This window comes from Thunnus albacares, chromosome 12 (genome assembly GCF_914725855.1).
Source record: "Thunnus albacares chromosome 12, fThuAlb1.1, whole genome shotgun sequence".
NCBI lineage: Eukaryota > Metazoa > Chordata > Actinopteri > Scombriformes > Scombridae > Thunnus > Thunnus albacares.
Window position 1 is genome coordinate 31,602,784 of NC_058117.1, and position 14,846 is coordinate 31,617,629.

Genomic DNA, 14,846 nt, shown 5'->3' on the forward strand with positions numbered 1-14,846 from the left:
GTGACTTTTTAGCATTTATTAACTGACACACTGTAGTCTGTGCTGTACATTTACTGCCAGACTGACAACTTACTACTAACCTTTTCCTCTGCTCCGCTCGTATCCACCGTCACTTCTCTGTCCCTCGCTGTTTCCCGCTCGCTACGCAAACATACTCCTTAACGGAGCCGCACGACCAGTGGTTTCCCAGGCAACGACACTGACTCACGTACCGGAACAGCGCTGCTCAGACACTCCCAAACAAATACTCCCTATCAAATATTAAAAAATGGCGGGGGTTCTCGTTGTGATAATTATAGGAGAAACACCGATTCAGTAACCGTTGAGTACAGTTAGACCCAGCAGTCTCCATCAGGTTGGGCGAGTTCAAAGTTGTGAAAACAACGGGGGGTGTTATGAATACACCCCCGTGTAAATAGCACTTTCTGTGTTATTTTCATAAGGAGTAGATTATTCGACCAATGAGAATTTAGTCTGACGAGAGCATATCGACCAACTAATCGACTAACTAATCGACCAGCAGACTGCAGCCGTCTGTGTGTTGCAGATTTGATGGACTCTGCATAAGAAATAACATCAAACACTGTAAGTTTAGGAGCAGAAATGACTTTAAATGCAGCTCAGCGTCTCTGAGGTTATAAACACACATTCATAGTTTGGAAATATCAGACTTTTTTCTGATGAAATTGATCGATTTGAACCTTGTAGTTAGTGTTAATCTGCTGAGTTTTAACAGTTAAATAACATGTTAAATGTGTAAATGCACACAGAGCATGATGACAGTCGTACTGGGCTCTAACAGGCCGGTCGCAGCTGAACGTTCCCTCTGAAAACAACAGTAATCACAGTATTGACGGTTGATTGAGACGTTATACTGGCACATCTTTGTTTCTACTTTAACCTCCACAAACTCTCTCTCTCTCTCTCTCTCTCTCTCTCTCTCTCTCTCTCTCTGCCTCGGTGTGTTTGTCACGCTCACCCTGACGTCCCAGCGTCCGCTGATGAAAAGTAGAGTTCTGCCACACAGTTTTCCAATCTGCCAAACCCCCCCAAAAAAGAGATGTCTGCAGCAGGCCGAGAGCAGTGTAATCCCTCTGTGGACACGACGATTACCTCCCCCCCTCACCCCCCCCACCCCCCCCCCCCACCCCCTCCAGTCCATAATCCCACCATCACTGCTGATTTACTGCGTGCTTCACTTTCTGTTTTTCTTCTCATTCTTTCACTTCACGCTGGCCTGATTCCTCTCAGAGAAACAGATGGCGTCTATTGAATCTTTTCAGTTTAATAAATCAGTTTTCGGCACGAAAAAAGATTTGGATGTCATTCGGCTAATTGCAGCTTGTCTGCGGGTTTTGGCAGCCGGACGTTTGACGTTTGAAGGGTCGAGAGCCGCAAATAAGGATTATTTAGATTTAAGTGATAAATCGTTTAGAGTGTTTAAATATGTAATTTCTGCTCTCAATCAAAACGGTAACAAAAGAAGGAGTTTGAAGACGTTGTGAAGTAGTGCGGGATCATGGGAGTTGTTGTCTTCATCGTTAAACGACCTCCTCGTTAGGATTCCTTCAGTGTTCGTCAGTCAGGAGGTTTTTACGAGGAGCTGAATTATCCACAGACGTCTCCTAAACAAACAGATCTGGTGATTAAAACAACTGAATGAAACAGTTTCACATCTAAGAATCAGCTGTCCGGTGGCCGTTAGCCGAGCTGCTAACGATTAATTACATCATCAGGTCATCTGCAAACAATTTTCTTTATTTAATTGATTCATTCTGTTGTCTATAATGTCAAAAAAATGGCAAGAAATTGTGAAAAAAATGCATGTTTTTGTCCAAACAACCATCCACAATCCCAAAATAAGCATTTAATCCTCATTTTTCAAGATCCTGAAAACAGAGAATGTTTGCATTGTTGTTAGAAAAATGACGATTAATTGATTGTTTTGTCTGTAAAATATCAGAAAATGGAGAAAAAAATACTGCCTAGCCTTTTTTAAATGTCTCATTTTGTCACTTTACTGTCATGTATGACAAAGAAAAGCATAAAATCTTCACCATTTGAGAAGCTGAAATGAACTAATTACTAAAAAAGATGAGTCAGAACAGTTTTTTTGTTGATCAGCTGATAGATGCAATTAGAGTTGATTAATCAGTCTGTTGAAGTGAACACCAGTTGAGTGTTAAATTACATTTTTTTCTAATTTTAAGCAGAATTCCAGCTGAGTGACTCTGTAATTAGAAACCGTAAAGAGACAATTTCCACTTAAATACCAACAACTGTCTTTGTGCTTCCTCAGCTGGATGAAAAGCTTCTCTTTGTACTGAACTTCCAAACATCAGGAATCATCTGGAAGTCGGATGTAGAGCTGCGGTTCTCTTCAAACAGCTACAGATTAAACGTGTGCCATCTTGCTTCGTCACGACGGAGCTTATTAACACTTAAAAAAGACTTTTTGTTTGTTTTTAGTGAAAGGTTTAAAGTCACATGTGAGGAGGAGCAGTGTGTGTTCGTCTTGTTCTTGTTGTTCTAATTTTCGGCGTTAAACGGTGTTTGATGTGCGTCGTGACCTTTGCTCACTGTAGGTGTGATTAGCTTGTAATATAATGTCGCTTGGACGTTGTGTGTTTTCCTCACAGACGGCGACGGCGGTCTGAATAGGTGTGTCTTTTATTAGCCTGTACAACAGAAGCTCTTGTGTGTCGGCAGACTTAACTGGTTAATATGATCAGTCACAGAGAGGACAGCTCTCTTTTAGAAACTATCTGTCAGCTAACTTTAATTACATTTCTGGGAGCTGAAAATGAACTAAAGGAAACCATTGTGCTTCACTGAAAAACCAACGACCAGCCGTCCCGAACACAAAGACGTTCAGTTTATAAAGATGTGAAGAAACAGAGAGAAGCAGAAAATGTGAGACGCTGGAAGAAACTGGAGACGGAACAATTAACATTTTCCCTTTTAAAAACGTTAACGATCGACATCATCACTGATTCATTTTCTGTCCATTTAAAACAAATCTTTTCTTAGCTCCTAAAGTGAGCTTTTTACTTCTTCTGCACACTATTTTCTCTATAAATCAGTTAATTGTTTTGTATTTATATGTCAGAAAATAGTTTCTAGCAGCTGTTTTTCACGCTTTCACACACCTGAGATACTCTTTATCCGAGGAGAACAGAATCCTCATCCTTGTAAAATGCATTAAACCATTAAAGCAGAACGTAAATCCCACATTTCAAGACGCCAGAAGATGTTTTGGACATGTTTTCACTTGTCATGAATTCAGAGTTTCCGCCAGCGTATCGCAGCCGGGCCTGAGTTAACCCCCCCGCTGGGCCTGAGTTAACCCCCCCGCTGGGCCTCAGCATCGGGGAAACTGAAAAAATAAAGTATTTTAAGATGTTTTCTAGTAGTGTAGCTCCTTTTATGGATTAGTTCAGTGCATGTTTAAAATGTGTGTGTGTGTGTGTGTGTGAGTGTGACGATGAGGCTGCAGAGACTATGAAGTTCAACAGTATAGCTGTGAACGGTGCAGCGTGTGTACAGTTGAGGCTATTAGTCGGTGAACACATGCTTGCTGTCTTGCTTCTCTCGGCTGATAACGAGCACAGAGACCCGGACAGAGCAGCTGCTGCTCGTTAACAGCTCCGCGTGTTTACAGCAGAGAGCAGGAGGGAGGACAGACGTCTCACTCTGCTGCTCTGTGCATCGTCCCGCTAAACATTGATAACAGGCTAGTTGATGAATGTGATCACCAAAATGACCGCTGGTCCTAACAACTTTTTTTGGCGGGAACCCTGGAATTTATGTCCTCCGTAGCAGAAAAACACATCACACAAGCAGGTTAAACTGAGCAAACCAAACATTTCTATTGCTGACTGACTCTAACAGACTCTCAATAAACTCACTAGCCTAGCAACATTAATGCTACAAACAACCCAGAATGCATCACTCTCTGTAGGAGTCAGTTAACTTCCCACTTCTTTACATTTAATTTCCAGGATGGGATATTGTCTTACATACAGATCGCTTGTTTTATCCAACCAACAGTCCAAATATCCAAAGATGTTCAATTTACTGTCATATAGGAGAAAGAAAAGCAACAAATCCTCATATTTCAGGACCTGAAAACAGAATGTTTAGCTTAAAAAAAAGACATAAATGAGCCAAAGATGTCTGTGGAGGGAGAATATAAAACAGTAGAAGTTCTGTTGTGGTTCCAGGATGAAGAAGCGTGTTCAGTCAGTGTAAAACTGCAGCCGCTGCTTTCAAACATAAACCTCTAACTCTGGAAAACGGCTCACTGGTTTCACTGGAAAACCATCTCCAACAGTGTCCCACAATCCCACAGACGTCCCCCCTTCTTTTTTTTTATGGGACATCAATACGCTGCTGTGTTTAAGGTTCGTCCCCTGAGGACGCTCAGACTAACCGACCCGCTCCTTCACGCTGCGAGATGGAGACGGTTTCCAGATCTTTGCTGGTTTAGTTGGTCTTGAAGAAGAAGCTTTTTGTCCAGTTTAGTGATATTGTGAAAAGGCTCCAGTCCCTTTTCACGAGGCTCTACCCCCCCCCCCCCCCCCCCCCCAACATGAGTTAAATCATTATTTTCAAATGTTTCTGTTAATTTGTCGGTGAGGTTTTTTAAAATAGTTGAAGACACTGGTTGATGTGATTGGTTTGTTTGTTTACAGGGTTTAGTTGTGGTAGTATGACCTGTTTATGCTCAGCCCTGTTATTACCTGAGCAGGTGGTAGGTTCCAGTTAGATGAGACTGATGCAGTATTATTTTGGACACAGGGTGGCGGTCATTAGATGCACAGGGTTGTATATGTAGGGTCATAGGTGACAGACGCACACTACAGCCGGCGGGACAGAAACCTGGTATGTTCATGACATGTACAAAGACTTCAATAAAACAACAAAGTAAACGGCAGCCAACGGACTGTAAGATCACTTCTAACCAGACCTACCGGTGTATTCATGGCAAACTGGAAAAACAGGAAAAGACAAAGGACATTGAAAAATGAAAATTGCCGTCACACTGAGGATGTAAAGGCGGATCCGCCGCCAGATTCAAGTCAAGTCAAGGGAGATATTGTGAACATTACTGTCCATGCTGGCAGTTATTGGTCAGCTAGTACAGCCCCACCGTGTCTTTCGTCCTGCAGACGTGTGGCTGACTGGTTACTCTCCATTTAAAACGTTTTCCCGCCCTTTGCTGTTACGTGCTGCGGCGCACTGAACTGTAGCCAGCCGTCAGGAGGGACGAGAGTTATTTCGGGGTTAATTTTTGCCTCATGTTCCATTAATGTTTTTGTTATCAAATATCACCTTTTTGTGCACATACCTGCTGCTTTTAAAAGCTTCTGCTGTGTTTATGTGGGTCGACGGTGCTTCAGACATGAAACAAAAGCACAAACACTCGTTTGAGGAAATTTAACCTGCAGAAAGTTACTTGACAAACATGTTAAATGATTGACAGAATAAATTCAAATAAAGTTTAAAATTAAAGCTAAAGTTGACTGATAACTTGTATAAAAAGTACTCGTACAGACAGATTTGTTCTGAAGTATTTATCATTTGATCAATTGGTAATTAATGTTCAATACAACTACAGAATCAGAGAAAACGTTCACTAAGGGTTCTGGTCCTTTTGTTTCCAGTTAGAAGAGTCCTCATCACCTCCCAGTTAAACCCCAGAGTCCTGTTGACCCAGAATGACCTTCAGCTCCATATAAACCAGTTTGACTTTCTCCAGACCTGCTGCTGTGCTTCCAGTCTGTGTGTCTGCAGAGACTCTTAACTTGATTAATTCAGACTGTTGAAGTCGTAGATTAATTTCAGATAAACTGTAGAATAGAACTGTAACAACTGATGGACAGTAAACTAATCACCAGCTGTTTTGATAGATGATTAATCATTTTGAATGGTTTTCTTAAATGTGAATGTTTTCTGGTTTCTTTAGTTTCTGTGACAGTAAACTGAACATCTTTTGAGTTTTGGACAAAACGAGACATTTGAGGACGTCATCTTTAGGAAACACTGATCCACTTTTTTCACCATTTTCTGGCATTTTTTGGACCAAACAACTAATCGATTAATCGAGACAATGATTGACAGATAAATTGATGATGAAAATAATTATAAAATTGTGCTCAATCGTAAAAATACAAACCAGTTAAAGATCTCCTCCTGACATGTATTAAAACATATAAAAACACTCAGCTTGGAACAATAATGTGTGTCTGATGGTTTTTTTTTTCCAGAAAAACGTATAATTATCACTATAAAATCATTCAAATGGCATCTCCTCCTCCTCCTCCTCCTTATTATCTATAAATATGTTAATATATTTAACCTCAGAAGGACACCAGATGTTTCCTCCTTCACTGTAAAGTTCATCATCGGTGTTTGTTCACTGGAGGCTTCAAGTAAGTTTCATACTGGACCACGATTGGCTCACGTTCGGTTTATTTCTCTGATAACTTAAGATCCAGACGTCCAATGACTAAAATCTTTCTTCCGACTAAAAGATATAGTTAAAAACCACCTAAATTTATCATGAAAATGTGGCTTAAAACTGAATAAAAGTCCATTTATAACAGTTTGTGTGGAACAACCACAACGCCGATGTATTATCTTGTATGTGTGTAAGTTACTCTTTGGTAGACGCCATTGTAGCGGACAAACACAGCGCCGCCGTATGCATCTGGTGCGTGTTTACTCTTTGGTAGAGGAGGTATGATGTCATCGACAGGCGACCAAATGAAACGGTCCGTTACTTTGATTAAATGACAGAATTACAGAGTTTGAACACTGTTGGAAACATTTGGGATAATGTAAGTTCACAACTCAACAACATATATAACATAGGTCTAGTTGTTTTTACACATTTTAATGTGGAATAATTACATATTATTGCTTTAATAATACATTTTATTTATAAAGCACTTTGCAAGGTACTCATAGACTCTTTACATAAGTTAAAGAATCATAAAAAAACGAAACCCAAAACACATTTAAAGTACAAAGTAAGATAAATCTCCCAAAGAGAGATGTTTTAGATTGTCAAACTCAACATTTACTGATAGTTTGAAGCATCGTTGGAATATAAATAATATATATTTACATATAGTGTTGATTTTGTCCTCGTTAGGATCCGTTATTGGCCGGTGAGAACAGGACTTAAACACAACAGATAGTAAAACCTGTTTCAGTGTAAACATCGGCCTGTGAGAGTTGTTTTAATACAGACCTGAACCTATCCTGTAATAAAAGTAGAAGACAAACGATGAGGAGGGTGTGGAAGTGAAGAAGGAACCTTTGAGAGTATTTTTAGTTCTTACAGCAGCTTCAGTACGACATTGGAGCTATTTTCAGTCATCAAAAGGTATTACATAACATGAAAATCTTTGTTTTGGGGCCTTTATTTTCAGTGATTTAGCTTCCTGTTCTTTCTGGTAACAGAGATTGTCTTGCAGCGGCTGTCAGCTGTGATATAAATACGAGTGTTTGAGCTGATGCATCTTTGTCGTGCTGAAATGTCAGCTGTGTGTCTGAGCCGGTTGAGGGATTTGGATGTATTTTTGATTGTGTGCAGTCAGAAACAGTCTGAAGTGGAATTACTGCAGCAGCTCCACGTGGCACTGCTGCGCCGTCACTGAGGCATGTTGGGCTTCGACTGTATGAGAGCAGAGCTGAAGGAAGGAAGGAAGGAAGGAAGTCCTCCTTATAATGGACAACAAGTTACTGAAGAGTTTCTCTCCTCTGACTTCAGAAACATCAGAGCATCATCCTTATTTATACACAAGCTGAACTGATGGCTTTATCCTCATCTTCCTTTAATGATTGGCTGGTTTTATGTTGTTACTCTGTGCTGTTAAATGACCAGTTCCCAGTGTTCCCAGTGTGTTAAACCAGCAGTCAGGTGTCCATATGAGCAGTGAAAGAGTCATTCCTCCTGTTCATACTGGATATTACAAGTAGAGCCTGAACGATACTGGACTTTAGAGGCCGATACTGATATTAGGGAGTAAATATATTGGCCAATATTTTTCTCTCTCTCTCTCTCTCTCTCTCTCTCTCTCTCTCTCTCTCTCTCTCTCTCTCTGTTTATATATATATATGTGTGTGTGTGTGTGTGTGTGTATATGTATATATACATATGCATATATGTATGTATGTGTATATATATATATATATATATATATATATATATATATATATATATATATATATACACATACATATACATATAACACATTTTTTGAGATGATCCCTCAAATATCAAACACAGAGATGTAATGGAGGATATTTTACAGTTTAACAATAAACTTTATTGTCCAAAATAACATCAGTGCGGTTAAACTGTGAATAAAATGCGGCCCATATAACTTTAACAATAACTAAATATTGGTGCATTTCGGACAACATACACGCTGATACCGATCTGATACCGACCTGAATGTGATCGGCCAATATCGGCTGATAAAATCAGCTGAGCGATATATCGTTGGAGCTATAATTAAAAGATCCTTCAAATGTGCTTTCAATGGAAGTGATGGAGGATAAAATCCACAGTGTGTCCACACAGTCATTTAAAGTCTGTGTGAAGCTTCTATTCAGCTTCAGCAGTCTGAGTTAGATGGACTGTGGATTTTGTCCTCCATCACTTCCATTGTAAGGTCATTATGAAGGATCTTCTAATGGTCAGTATGAACAGGAGGAATGATTACAGCAAGAAAAAACATGTTTCATGTTCATTTGGGCTCCTGACTGTTGTTTTAAGACACACTTGAAGGATTGTGAGCCTGTCTTTTAAAGCCTGGTAGCTGCAGTGATCAGCACTGCGGAGCTGTTGAAGTGGTGATCTGATGGTTTATGAGAAAACATCTGTGCCGGCTGGTGGTCAGCTGTCCGTCGAGCCAAAGAAAGCCTCGGTTATTTTAGCTCTTTGCTCTCTGGAAGCCCTCTTCAGAATTGTTGCGTCCAAAAATAAAATAACATGTTGGATGTTGATCGTTCAGCTGCAGGCTTTTTATAATATAGACTGACTGAGCTGCAGCAGGAGCTGGTAGTATCAGCTAATCAATCAATGAGATATCTCTTAATTTATCTTCTGTGGAGGGAAATCTGATGTTCTCACAGCAGTTTAATAACACAAATGACCAAAAACTCAGCATCATTATGACTGACTGATTCTGGATATTTGAGGCCAATACTGATATTGATATTTGGGAGTTAAACTACTAACAAGTATTGTGTGTGTATCAAAGCCTGATATATCTTATTATTATTATTATTAAAAACATGTCAGTGAGTCACAGCGCTGCACTGGGTCACATGTTCCTTCATCATGAAGAGTTTGGTCATGTTAGTTTGTTTAGAAACGGCTCCAGAGACTAATAACAGCATCATGTTTTCAGTCTCTGGAGAGTAGTTCTGTGTACGGCAGACGCTACTGAGCATGTGCAGGAACACGGTTCTGTTTACAGCTTCACTAGCTTGTTGTGCTACATATCACAACTTCTGGACTGTGTCTCAAATCACATACCTCAGTTAGTACACTTTCATGTAGTACACTGTGTACACTATGTAGTTACTGGCGTAGTGCGCAAATTTCTACAGGGTAGTGTTGTCTCAAATCAAACGCAGCTGTTGTGCACTTACTGGAAATGAGGATCACAAATTAGCATTAGCTAGCATTAGCTAATCGTTCGCGCTACCAAATCATTACAGACGGCTAAATTAACCCAAAAAACATGCTGATGGCTTATAACAGACAGCAGTATAGTGGTGCTTAGTGCTAAAAAACACATGTATAACTCACATTTGTATAACGTGGTGATGTTCACTGTAGTTACAACGTACCCGGCCGCCATTTCCAGTTTGAAAAGCGGTCCCTCCCCTTCCGCTACGTAGCCAAGATGGCGACCATTGAGGGCGAGAGGTGTCCATAGTTCCACACTCAACTTTTTGACCGTTTTGAGTGCACTATCTGGGTACTCACATTTTCCATACTTCTCAGTGTGAACGTACTTATGCACTCATAATGTTCAGAGATTTGAGATGCAGCAAAGCTCTTTGAGAAATTTATACTGTAGTACAGTAAGTTAGGAGGTTGTGATATGTAGCACAACAAGCTAGTGAAGCTATAAACCTTCTTTAACACAAATCTCTCTTTGGAATCATGATCTCAATGAGACAACATGTTGAAAAAGGACATATCTTGCTGTTTGTGGTTTTCTGTAATTTATATTTGCTCTGAACTCTTCGTTTGTAAAGTTACCTCTACGTCCTCCTTGTGATGACTCCAGATCGTCTGCCTTACACAGAACTACTCTCCAGAGACTGAAAACATGATCACTGTTATTAGTCTTTGGTGCAGCGGTGTGGTTCACTGACGTGTTTTAATAAGATATATCAGCTTTGATACACACGCAATACTACATGTTTAAATACATTTTTTAAAACATATAAATCTTCTTATTTGCAGTTCTGTCGCGTTACAACAAATGTGCTACATTTTTGGACTAACATCCATATTTGACGGAACCAAATTATCCGTACAAAGCAATCGAACAAATAGAAACAGAAAGAATTCAGCAGGAGTCACAATAACATAGACTCTACACTCACACAAACCAGGCATGCTAGCCTCCAGGTAACACATGTCATGCACATGGCACCTGGTCCAGTCTCTGTCCCTTCACTGGTGGATCCGTCACATCGACCGCAGGTTGCAGGATCTCAGTAAATCCGCTCATATTGTTTCAATACGTCCACTGTACCAGTCCTCCGATGTGCGACTGACCTCAGACATCCAGTGTTTAAGAATCATATCATCAATATCCTGATCAGTTTAGCATTATATCTATTTTTAGTACTGTCACACACCAGCTGCTAATATACAGCGAATAGGTGACATCACTGAGTTGTATCCAATTATATGAATAATTTTGACTTTCACTTCTTTCCAAAAGTCTTCAGACGTTTCCAGCATATATAGATGTAGGTAGGATGTGAGGACCCGTCCTGCTCCTCAGTAATGTTATACAGTCTGAGTCTGTGGAGGTCTACAGCAGAGGAACCAGGTCTATCAGGCTTTGTTAGATCAGTTCATTGTTGGTTTGGATCCAACAGAAAAACAGGATCCTTAGATTATGTTCTTAAAGCTGCTGTAATGTATATTTTCTATATGTCTTTTTCTCGCCTCAGATATCCAGGAATTTTACGAAGTGACCTTATTGGACAGTCAGAGATGGGCGGAGTCTTCCAAGGGGGCGGACCCCATGACGCCCGTCAACCTGTGGGACTTCTCCAGCCTTCAAAGCACAACGGTGACCTCGGACACTCTGCCCAGCCTTAGCACCAGCATCGAGGTAAGAACAGCTTTAATTTCCTGCCGTGGTTATGATGTCATCGGGTTTAATCGGCGGCAGTGGCGGTGGCGGGTCGGTGACCGCCGCAGGACACTCAGTCTGAACAGAAGTGCAGTGTTGAAGTGATGTGATGTTTTTCTTGCGTCTAAACTGGTCTGCTCTCTTTAATGTTGCGTATCTTGGAAACAGAAAACAGCCCTCAGTAAAAATAGAAACTACTAAATATAAACCACAAAACATTTCAACATGCTGACTGACTCACTGCTTTTGATATCAGTCCGGCTGTAAAACTGCTGATGAAGGAGCTGGGAGGCCGTGGAGGGTCAGTGGGAGCACTGGTTAACACCCCCCCTGGTGTTAACGTGTGATCTGTATCTGATGACATCTGACCGCATTTACACCTGCAGTTAATTAGAAAACCTCGTCAAAGCTCAGTATGTGATGAACATCTCAGGTTAAAGGAAGAGATGAAGGAAAGGGTCACATGACAGCGTGGTTAGCTTTACAGCAGCTGTGCTAACACGGCTAACGTCACTACACTCAGCGAGCACTTTAGTAGGAATCTGATGTAATACAACACAACAGCTCTGCTATAAATTCTACTTTTATGAAGCTCATATGTTTCCAGTTTCTGTTGACATCATGATGTTGATGTACTGGAGGGCGTTATATCGTCAGCTTCCTAAAATAACAGCACAAGTCATTTTTTCAGGTTTCTCAGAAAACACAAAAAAAATCATCATGGTGTGAATGAACACTACAGGCTGCTATAACACCGGTCACATGATGTTATGATTACTAATATTATGTTCAAATGAGATTTTCATTAAATAAAAACACAAAAGTAAAGAGGATCCTTTGTAATTTCTTTAGTTATACACATAATTTCTAGCTGTTAGATTATAATACAGTATTCAAATCTTTCTTAATTAGATCAGGTAATGTGGAAAAAATGAAAAACTGTAGATGAAATATTGTTTAAAAGGCAGAAAAGAGTAGAAAGCCACATCACTTGTAACAGCCACAGACTCTTTGCTAAATGCTAGCTCCATGGACTTAGCTAATTAGCTGACTAAAAAGACTAAATAACTACCAGATATGACGTTTTAGTCACACTCTTGACATAGAATCACATGATGTGTTCAACTGAGGATGTGGGTGATTTAACCAGAGGTGGCCAGCATCATGAGGAGATGATTTAGGCAAAAAAAAAATCATTTTTGTCAAAAAATGACTTTATTTTAGGAAGGTGACGATATTGAAAAGTGTTCATAATATTTTGTCCACCTCATGTATGTTCATGGTTTTGAAGTAGATTTATCACATTTCTGACAAGATTGTGGCCCAAATGTGCAGTTTTGTGTGTTTTTGTGTATCCAGATACAGATCACATGACCAGACGGGAACGAGGTCCTTGTTTCTAATATTTTAATATTTTATTCCGATGAACAACTGAATTCTGTCTGTTAAAGGGCGTAACGCTGTCGTCTGTTCCTGCAACTTTTGTCAGATACAGACGAGTCAACCAGATTTTTACTGAAAATATATCAAGTCAGACTCTAAAACTAGGGATGCACGATATTGGATTTTTTGCTGATATCCGATATGCAGATATTTCCAACTCATTGTGGCCGATTGCTGATATATGCACATATTTTTACCAGCTGGCTGAGGAGACTATTATGCGTTCAAGCATAGATTATATTATGATCAAGAAAGACAATATATGAAGGAAGAACTGAGGAAGACTGGAGTTCAGGAGCTCAGTGTTAAAACTTTAATGAACCTGCCAAGTGGGAGCAGCAGCAGAGTTTTCATTGAGTTTATTAGACAGACAGGATTAATGTGTAGGATTTAATCTCTGGTTCACACTCCGGAGCAGAAGGTGGCAGTAATGCTCCTAATACGCTGGTTGACAACCGCCGTTATAAACCAAAAAGATTTTTTTTCCAAACAGAGTGGTACATCCTGTCAGCCGAGGTGTTTCCTATCTGTGCAGCCGAACTTAGCGGCTCCTCGATGGACTGTTTCACCCTGACGGTCCCGGTGTTTCCTCCGCAGGCTGCTCTTCACTCAGCCGCCCGTCAGATCAGCTGCTTCTTCCCACTTTAACCTGAATAACAAACCGGGGCTGGGTGCTCCGGTTGGATCCACATGCAGAACCGGGGCTAACGTTAGCTGAGAGGCTAACTGGCTAACGCTCCACAGGTTAAAGTGGGAAGAAGCAGCTGATCTGACGGGCGGCTGAGTGGAGCGCAGCCTGCGGAGGAAACACCGGGACCATCAGGGTGAAACAGTTCATGGAGGGAAACACAGTCAGTGGAGGAGGAGAAGGCGACAAATCAGCCTCTCATAATCAGCAGAAAATGTTCATTTCAGGCCGATGCTGATATTTCATTTTAGAGCTTATATAGGCCGATACCGATGACGTGCTTCCCTATCTAAAACAATTTGTTTTCTATCTGTTTAATAAGCTCATTGTCATCGAGTGTTAGTAAAATATATCTGCAGGACTCCTGCTGGAGCTCCTGAATATCAGCAGAGATGAGAGATGTTTGTCTAAACTAAGAAAGTTGATTAAATGTTGTAACTCCTGTTAATAAAAGTGTGAGAACTTCCTGCCAGTTGATTTTTTTCTGCTGATGAAGCTGTACTTTCCTGTTTCCTGGCAGCAGACGGCAGCAAGTCCTTTTGGGAGAAAGAATCTTTTTCAGATGATCAATCGAATCATTAGTCATGAATATCAGCTGATTCAGACGAGCGCTGGAATAATCTGGAGCGTCGCTAATTTTAACATATCCCGCTGACCCCGAGGCTCGGCTATGAGCTGCTGCAGTTAGAGCAAGAAAAACAAAATCACTGAGTTTGATGTTTCGTTGAACAGACTCTGAGACTTTGTGCAGACTTTGTAAGAAATGAAGATTATGTGCATATTATTTAGCTGCTTCTGGTGTAATTACCTCTTTTTTTTTTTTTTTTTGAAAGTGTAGAAACGCTGAAGTCAAACGGTGCGAGTGCAGCAGCAACTTTTGATGAGCTGTGCATCGACTCACATCAAAAGTATTCACATATAAAAACATTAAAGGCTGCTGCGTCATCGCTCCGCTCGTCTTTTCTCTGCTCTCATCATGTTTTTGTTTCTTGGCTTTTTCCACTCAGCATCACTCACAGGAGCATTTTTTTTTTTTAATGTTTCTTTGGCATCTGGATGACACATTTAACACGTTTACAGTACTGAGGAGGAGGAGGAGGAGGAGCAGCGAGCAGGTCGGAGGTTTGCTGTGTTGAACTCTGAGGTTAAAGCGTCTCTGGGTTGTTTGTTTGCAGAGGGAAGTTTGTTTTTTAAAGCTTTTGAACACTTAAAAGTTCATATAATCAAATCACACAGTTGATGTTAAACAGGTTTGAGTAAATCTGGCTGCATATTTGGTTCCATACATTTAATGTAGCTGCAAATTTTGG

The 14,846-nt window shown here is 40.4% G+C and overlaps 1 protein-coding gene across 11 annotated transcripts in view; it reads left to right on the top strand.

The window, feature by feature from the left end:
* LOC122993957 (disks large homolog 1-like) overlaps positions 1–14,846 on the top strand; it is a 132,316-nt gene that overhangs the window by 12,514 nt on the left and 104,956 nt on the right. For all 11 annotated transcript variants that reach the window (XM_044368438.1, XM_044368439.1, XM_044368442.1 and 8 more), the window contains exon 3: positions 11,221–11,384. In XM_044368438.1, the coding sequence (XP_044224373.1) occupies positions 11,221–11,384 (164 nt within the window). The remainder of the gene's footprint in view (positions 1–11,220; positions 11,385–14,846) is intronic.